Below are 8,828 nucleotides of genomic sequence, written 5' to 3' on the forward strand. Positions count from 1 at the left end.
TCGTCCATTGATTTGGCAGGTTTCAAACATAAAAGTCAACGTGTGAGATTTGACGAATCATATAGTGACACGTAATTAGTTTTTGTGGACCTCTTTACGTGGGGTTAATGTTTGGATTTCAACTGGTCTAGTTTCGTTTGGGCCGCGGTTCAATTCTATTTTCAGGAAAAAAGAAAAAACAATAATAAATTTTACAAAATGTTAAATTTATCCCATAGATTAATTAATATTTTTTTAAAATAAAATTTTGTATATTAGAAATCTAATGATGAAAATATCGATGCTCTTTCATTGAGTCTATAATCATAACAAGACTCGAGGAAGAAGTTTTAGTTAATTCAGTGACTGCAACTTCAATAAGACGGGAGAGGGGAGGGAGGGACAATTGTTCTTTGGACTAACCGGGCGTAAAGAGCATGTAGGCATTGTATTAGGTTAAAAAGTAAAAGTTGCCAAGAACGGGTGGAATGCAGGTATGAACCATTACCCAACAAACAAAGAAAAGATGCCTTTCGAGACTCCTAAAAATGATTCTTATCCCTTAGTTAGTCAGTGCGGGACTCCTCTCAACGATCCTCCCATGAGATCTATGGAGCCCTCGAAGAAGAACCTCCTCTTAATTGAGGCTCGACTCCTTTCTCTAAACCTCTCGAACAAAATATACCATTCGTTCGACACTTGAGGATCGAGCTAAGTTAATCCGAGCCCAGATCGATAATTCATTGATATGGGTAATGCATCATTTATTAGTTTAATCTATATTTAATAAAATTGAAAGATATTTTAGGGCAGGACTCTTGTTATTGCCCGTAACCAAATGGTTGTCTAAGTGGAGCCCGAGCCCACGTCACAGTCTTGGCCGAGAGCCGACCCAAGTTCACGTTCAGATTCAGTCTACAACACGCTTTCTTCTCCCCTAAGCGAGGAGGCCTTGACCGGAACCTTTTCGACCCCTTCCACCGTGCCACAGCAGAGCCTTCGCCGGTCCGTTTCGCACCTTCTTTTCGTCATTTTCAGCCTGTTGATCTTCCGTTCGGTCGTGTTTCTTCAGAGGTTCGCCTTTTGTTTTTTTTTTCTTGCTTTGCTTCATTAGATTGATTTGTTCGGAATTTGGAACGTATGGTGTGTTTCATTTCCATGAATTGCGTGAATTTTTACTTGCTTCTTGCGGTATTAGCTAGTTCTTTTCCTCTGGTTTATATTCTTATCGAACTTGAGATCTCATTCTAGTGTTGTGACAGCTTCTTATTGTTTTAGGATCATAACGATTTCTTCTTTGTAAGTTCGAAGTTTTTGGGTTCAAATTGAATGTTGTGGCGCTTTTTGGGATCTGATCGGTTCTGGAAATAGTTATTATTGGAGTTTTTTTTTTCAAATTTTCTTATCATAAAGATGAGCTTAAATTGATTTTTGGTTACTTTTTAGCATTTGAGAAAGTTGAATAAAGATTTCCCTTGGAGGTTTTGTTTCCTGTGAATATTCCAAGCAAATTCCCATTGAGACACCAAATTTTAACTTCGTGATAGGTAATGAGTGATCAAATTGAGGCTTAGCTGTAACAATACTTGCAATTTTGTATAACATGCAACTTTGAAGCCATGGTGTTTGTTTCAGAGTTTTGACCATTTGTTGTGACTGCACGTTTTTCAGATTGTTGTTCTATACTGGCCACGTTTGAGTCCCGAACCTTTACCTTTTAATTAGATTGATATCTTACTTTTTTTTAAGTTTAAAATGTTTTTAATTTGTTGCTATGGTCTGTTGGTGAAAATATGTTTTGAGTGCCGGCTTCATCCCTCATTTTAAGTTGAAAAAGAAATATACATATACTCGTGAGTGCTTTTTTTTGTATGTTGACTTTTTTTTTTCCTTTCCAAATGCAGAAATGTATAATAATGTTGAAGCTCAGTCTGCAGCTTCAAAACCTCTACCAAGCTCTCAGCCAAATCCATTTGGAAATGCATTTTATGGTGCTGGATCCGGACTAATAACCTCTACCAAGCTCTCAGCCAAATCCATTTGGAAATGCATTTTATGGTGCTGGATCCGGACTAATCCGAGGTGGGCTGGGTGCATATGGAGAGAAAATATTTGGATCAAGCTCAGAGTATGTTCAAAGCAATGTGAGTACTAGTTAATCTGTAAATTTATTACCATTCAAGATTTATAGTTCAAAAAAGGATATAGATTTCTATAAAAATGCAAAATCACAACTTGGTGAGTGTGGTTAGTGTTGTTTCTTCCTTGTTTGTGTTTCTTAAAATTCCATTACAATTTTTCTTACACAAGAAACACTTTATTTTTTCTTTTTAATTAGTGAAAGGACATAAAGCTTAATGGCTAGGACTGTTTAACAATATTTCCTCTTATCTTCTTGGGGGAATATTAATGCCTTCTATGTCTGCTCAACCGTGTAAGACTTTATAAAACTACCGAATTCACATTAATTTACAAGAGCATGGAGATAGTTAACTACATACAGAACATTTTAACTTAACCATTTATACTGCCTCTTGTAATCGTTGCTTCTATCATTAAGCATCCACTCTTTCATTTCTCTCCATGAACCCAAATGAGTTGTTTCAACTGCATTTAACCTAAAGCTCCCCAGCTCTTGAAATTATTGCCAGATAGCATCAAACTTAGGTTCTTCATTGCATCTCTGTGAAAAAGTCTAATCTAGGTTGAAGCTCTATGAAGTAGAGTGCCAACATACATATGTTTCCAGTCAAGTCTTAAAGCTTTATATTATGTGCCTGTGGGGTTCCACTACTCTAACGATCTGGGTCGTTACAACTACCTTGCTTTATAAGGATCTACGACATGTTATTTTAAGGACGAGAAATGCCCTAACAAAGGAAAGCAGTTGTGTGGACCCTTTGAGAGAGTGACCACGGCAAAAACTGAACCAAGCTGTTATTTAAGCTGCCTAGAGCAGAATTCCAAGGCCATCATTTATTTTTTCATTGCCCCTTCAGTTTGTAGTTATGATCATTTCTCTGCTTTCTTCTTTCAAAGTTTTTAATGTACTTGGAGACTGAGTCGAAGAAGGTATGGAGCTATTGTTTTGTGTAATGGATTCAAAGAGGGGAGATGAAAAGCTATGACATTGAGGCATAATGTGCAGAAAACCTTTTGTGTGGAGTTCTGTTTTTAAGATATGAGAATATTCAAAGTTCTTAAGTTGGCAAGAGGTTCTAGATCTAATTGAATTGCATGCCTATAGTTGGTGTGCCTTTTCTGTTATTTTACGACATAAACTTTTCAACTAATCAATGAAAGTGTTTTTTCCCCTCACCCCCACCCCCACCCCCAAAATAAAAAATAAAAAAGAAAAGAAAAGAAAATTTTATTTGTTTATATGAAGACTTGTTCATAATGCTTTCTAAACATTTTTTTAATCCTTATCTCATTCATGGATGATGGACTTGATCCTCTCTTCTTTGTTAAAATCTTGCAAGTAAGATGAATACCTTCTATTGATTGGGTGCTTTGAAATTCTCAAGCATGAGCCTAAATTTTTCTGTTCTCAGATGATAGAAGGCATTTTCTTAGCCTTTTTTGAATTAGGTTTTCATTTTTTAATTTTATTTTTGCAATGGACAGATAAGTAGGTACTTTTCTGATCCTCAATACTACTTCCAAGTGAATGACCAGTATGTGAGGAATAAATTGAAGGTTGTCCTATTTCCATTTCTACACAGGGTATGTACTAATCTTATAATTTCTTGTTGATTTTAGTTGCCCTTACTCTCTCCTCATTATTCCTTACTTGGCGTATTGCTTTGTTTTAGGGCCACTGGACAAGAATAACTGACCCAATTGGAGGCAGACTTTCGTATAAGCCACCAATTTATGATATCAATGCACCAGACTTGTACATTCCGTTCATGGCTTTCGGTACTTATGTTGTTCTTGCAGGCTTCTCACTTGGTCTTCAAGGAAAGTGAGTGCAAATACGTCTTCGGGTGTACCATCATTATAATCCTTTTTTTCTTATTTTAAAACATGAGTGGAAAATGACAACGATTTACAACTGAACAAAAAAGAAACATAAAACCAAAGGAGCCAAAAACTCCTTCTCAACTATTGCATGACAAGAACTGTTGCATGTTCCAATCTCTCAAAAGCACATTTACACAAAATACATATAAATCTTAGGTTATTTTATTTATAATTTTGACGCCCAATAGAAAGGCCCAAGAATATTAAGTTCTTTGCCGTGGAGATCTGCATGAGCGAACACCTTTTTGGGGCCGTAGTGGTGCTCTTTGCCAAGGTGCTTTAAAGGATCTTGACAGTATCTTTTGAAGTTGCAATTATGCTTAGTCTATGGTCTAGATTTTGGGATGTGGAGGCCAAATAGTTAATAGGCGCTCATGTTCTTCCTTTCACCTAGAGTTTCCTCTGTGACCTCAGCGGCTACTTAAGAATTCAATATTGTTTGTGGCTGATTATATTGCTGATGCGTACATGTCTTTCTTCAAGGGTACTAATGAAACTTTTGAAAGTTCAAGGGTGTATTTTAACGGTTTCCATTCAACTTTGTTTTACACTTTCAACTTTTGTTGTGCTTATCTTTCTCAGATATCCTTCTAGTATTCATTTCAACTAGACATTCAAGAATGAGAATTATTAACATTTTTTATTTTCTAAAATCATTATAGGTTTACTCCAGAAGCTTTGAGTTGGTTGTTCATCAAAGGATTGCTTGGTTGGTTTATGCAAGTCATGCTGCTTAAAGTAACACTCTTATCACTAGGATGTGGGGAGGCACCATTACTCGATATCGTTGCATATGCTGGATATGCGTTTACCGGATTGTGTCTAGCTGCCATCGGAAGAATATCGTTGAAGTACTCTTACTATTTTCTGATGCCATGGACAGCCTTATGCATGGGAATATTCTTGGTGAAAACGATGAAGAGAGTACTATTTGCAGAAGTGAGGAGCTATGATTCAAGCAGGCATCACTATCTCTTGCTCTTTATTGCCTTGGCTCAGTTCCCACTCTTCACTTGGCTTGGCAATGTGAGTGTCAACTGGCTTATATAAGTACAATGTTTCTGTATTTTTTTTTTCTTAGAAGCATGTCCTTAGCCATCTTTAGCTTTAGCAAAACCTTATGAGGAGATCAACAAATAACTGCTCTGCTCTTTGTGCTTCTAGTTTACACGATTGTAAAAGTTTTTGTATTGGTTTCTTCTACAGTTCATTAGAATTATAGTATATTGTTTTCTTTTACCTCTGAAGAAAAGGTAGGAGGTAACATGCTGATGATGATGAACAAGTGTCATAGTTTCCTGTTGTGTGATCTGAATATGAACAATATATAATGTTATCTTAATACATAGGTAGAAAATGTTGCGGATGCTTTGTGCACATGGACGTTTTTCCTGACTACGACCTTACTTGAACAAGATTTGAACAAGATCTATTCTATAGGCGTTATAATTACTAATAGAATAATATAAACACATTTTCTCGTCATCGAAAATCTTTTTAAGTTCTTAACTATCCTAATTTAAACTAATAATATAAACACATTTTCTCGTCATCGAAAATCTTTTTAAGTTCTTAACTATCCTAATTTAAACTCTCGTTTGATCATGAAAGATGTCTCCATTGAGGATAAGACAAGAAGTTTGACGGTTTGAATGTCTTTTATCAGCTAAATAAAATTTATTATATCCCATTTTTTTTCAGTGAAAACTCGACTTTTTTATATTAAAAAGACTTTTTTTTTAAGATGGTTTAAGGTGCATTTTATTCGATTTTTTTAATAATTTATAAAAAATTAAAGAAACTCTTATAATTTCTAAACTTAATTTATAAAAATAAAAATCAAAGCGTTACATATTAAATACAAATAACAAGATAAAAATTTAAAATTAAAATGACAATATATAGAGATTTACAGAATTTAGACACTCTCTCTCCCTGTACGATGGCACAAAACATTTCATTCTCACAAGAACCATTGATGGCAAACCAATTGTGAGCCTATAAACCCTAATTCCAAGCTTCCTTTTGGTCATATCGTCACAAATTCCTCCGACCACTCCACTAGCTGATCGCTTGACCTCTTTCATCGACCTCTTCATCTTTCCCTTTAAACCATCATCTATCTTAGTGAAGTTGTAGCCCTTTAAAAAATCTCGTCGTGAACGCCAAAAATCCCGATCATGACGCCTATTTACTTCGTAACCTTGCATGGCACCTGCATGAGAACAAAACTAAGAACATATATGTTGTTTCAGCTCAATAACAAGTAGACGTAGAAATTCAAACCTCTGATCTTCTAGGTAATTAAGGTTATAACACTGTATACGTTGGCTGACAAGATGAGCTTGTCGGTAAATGAATATGAATAACACCACACACACATATATATACACACACGTTGAGAAGTACTTGGATGTCCAACTTCTTTGTCTTCTTATTTTAACAATTGTTTAGTTTGGTAAACCAAAGAACATTTTTGTCATTGTGTGGTTGTAACTCTCTTATTCTTTGTGGCTAACTTCACAAACACTCAAATGGAGAAATGTTAAAGTGGGTTAAGTTTGGTTTAGGTTAGTTAAGAGTGGTGGAACCAAAATTAAGACCCTTTAATCATGTATTTAATTGAAATTTGTGGCTTTTTTTACACTTTTTTTAGTGTGTAAATCTTCATTATAACTTGAAGATTAGATCATGAACATTACTAATTACTTCATCTTCCAAAAAGCAAACGATTTTGGAATCAATGATGAGAAATGAGAATGAAAAAAAAGACATCATTCTATTATCAGGATCGCTCTCATTCGAATATGATCTCAGTTCATTCATGTACCCCTACTTTACTAGGATGTCACATGCCCACCAACTTTCGCCTTGATTCGTCCTTGAACCACATCTTATTGGAGGAGGTATCACTGTGATACCATTCATAACGATCCATATCCAAGATTCGACACCTAATAACCCCAACATTCTCTTGTATCTCCTGCAACATGGTCGCGTTACCTAATACTCGCTTCTTAAGAGCAAAAACTATCCTCATAGACCAACACAAATTTATATAGCATGTTTTTCCCACTCATATGTATCTTAGAAAAATTTCTCCATGCAAAACACGCTTAATTATGAAGTTCCTATGATTAAACTATCGGTGTAAGTAATAACTTTCATTTTCTTTAAGCATTTTTTAGTCATCTTATTATTTGGATCGTTTTCATTCAAATGTCGTCCCGATTCATTCGTATATCTCTTTTATTCTAATACTACACAGTATAATATTTTAAAAGTAGAGAATTATTTTTTATTATATGATCATAATCATATAAATATTAAATACATTGTATGTATGCATGCATATATCTATTGATGTTGAGATTGGTGTACCCATGACTCCACGTGTCTCCTATAATTGAGGACACTCTTTGCTATAGCCGCCTCATTTGTCGTTTTCTCCATTTTACTTTTTTCCTTTTTCTGAGAAAAAAAATTATTTAAACATTTTTTTTTAGTTTTTTAAAAATTAAATTTATTACTGCCAAAATGCACCAACAATTTGAAGTTTAATGACGTGGCATAGTATTTAAATTTTTTAAAACTCAATTACATCATTACATTTCATATCATATAGTATTTAATTATTTTTGTTCACAATAATTCACCTAACATAAATATCATATTCATACATAATTGAATTAAAAATAATAATAATAAAAATTAACGGGACCTCACAATTTATCCTCTGAGTCTCAATCGTTGATACATCGTCCAGTGTCTAGCTCTTATATCAATTGTAACAGTCTAAACCCACTACTAGTAGATATTGTTTATTTTGACCCGTTACGTATCACTATCAATCTCACAGTTTTAAAACACGTATGTTAGAGAGAGGTTTCCATACCCTTATAAGAAATACTTCGTTCCCTTCTCCAGCTAATGTGAGACCTCACATATCGTCCCTTTCGAACATTAGAATCCACTCATACTCAGATAGCGTTTTTGCCAATGTGCAACCAATACCGACTCATACTCAAATCGTTACTACTAACAGGTAGTCGATGGTGCCGTCTCCTATAGTCCTCTAATAAAAAATTTGTGAATTGAATAAAAAAACCAATAAAATTAGACCGGACGACACCCGTATAAAATAGCAAAATATAAAAAGCAAGGCTCTCGGATCGACATGTCGTTATTTATTTTTAAAACAGATAATTCACTTAAATTGAATAATAATATTAGAAAAACCTTGTTCACTTGCTATCTCTTGCCTTGTTCCTCAAGGAAAGGCTATCTCACTACTCTGCTTCCCCCGTTTCCAGGATCCAGTTCTGTGCAGTGTGACAGTTGGTGTTTCACATTTTGAGAGATGTGCCCTCTGGGTTCAAGTCTTGTACTACCCCTTCTATGGAAGTGGTGGGGCTGGAGATTACGACGGTGATTACACGGAAGAAGACTCTAATATTATCAGACAAAAGAGAAGCTTAAGGCCAGAGCTAGGAGAACCTGTGATTTTGAGGTGTCTTCCTTACAAGATCCCGTTGACTGAGCTTCTCTCGCCGCATAAAATATCTCCTGTTGAGTTTTTCCGCCTATGGCCCAGCTTACCTGCAATTGTAGAGTATACTGGCACTTACACTTATGAGGGAACTGGCTTCAAGGCTACTGCTGCGCAGCAATATGGAGCATCTCCTTTTTTGAGTGGATTGAAATCTTTGTCCACCAAGCCTTTCCATAGTGTTTGCTCATATATTATTCGAACTTTGGCAGGGTTTCAGGTGAGGTTCTGTGCTCTCTTTTATATGTTTTACTCACTAAGCTCTCGCTCCCTT

General features: G+C 35.3%; 1 protein-coding gene and 1 long non-coding RNA gene across 3 annotated transcripts; one reads left to right on the forward strand and one right to left on the reverse strand.

Annotated features, from left to right (window-relative positions):
• The first annotated feature begins 818 nt into the window (after positions 1 to 818).
• Positions 819 to 5,371, forward strand: LOC111440558 (protein YIF1B-like). 2 transcript variants are annotated; one of them, XM_023077558.1, is made up of 6 exons: positions 819 to 1,053; positions 1,884 to 1,970; positions 2,038 to 2,123; positions 3,607 to 3,705; positions 3,795 to 3,946; positions 4,668 to 5,371. In XM_023077558.1, exons 2-6 carry the CDS (start codon positions 1,886 to 1,888, stop codon positions 5,053 to 5,055), a joined length of 810 nt encoding a protein of 269 aa, XP_022933326.1. In that variant the 5' UTR covers positions 819 to 1,053; positions 1,884 to 1,885; the 3' UTR covers positions 5,056 to 5,371. The 2 variants fall into 2 exon arrangements, with proteins under 2 accessions (XP_022933326.1, XP_022933327.1); XM_023077559.1 differs by lacking the exon at positions 819 to 1,053 and having other exon boundaries at positions 1,886 to 1,941; positions 2,003 to 2,123.
• Positions 5,372 to 6,028: 657 nt separating this feature from the next.
• On the reverse strand, positions 6,029 to 6,362 carry LOC111440557. Its single transcript, XR_002709952.1, has 2 exons — positions 6,292 to 6,362; positions 6,029 to 6,220 (listed from the first exon to the last, which is right to left on the reverse strand). It is a non-coding gene; the product is annotated as an uncharacterized LOC111440557 (long non-coding RNA).
• Positions 6,363 to 8,828: the final 2,466 nt, after the last annotated feature.

The sequence above is a fragment of the Cucurbita moschata genome, unplaced genomic scaffold (genome assembly GCF_002738365.1).
Source record: "Cucurbita moschata cultivar Rifu unplaced genomic scaffold, Cmos_1.0 Cmo_Scf00428, whole genome shotgun sequence".
Classification (NCBI taxonomy): domain Eukaryota; kingdom Viridiplantae; phylum Streptophyta; class Magnoliopsida; order Cucurbitales; family Cucurbitaceae; genus Cucurbita; species Cucurbita moschata.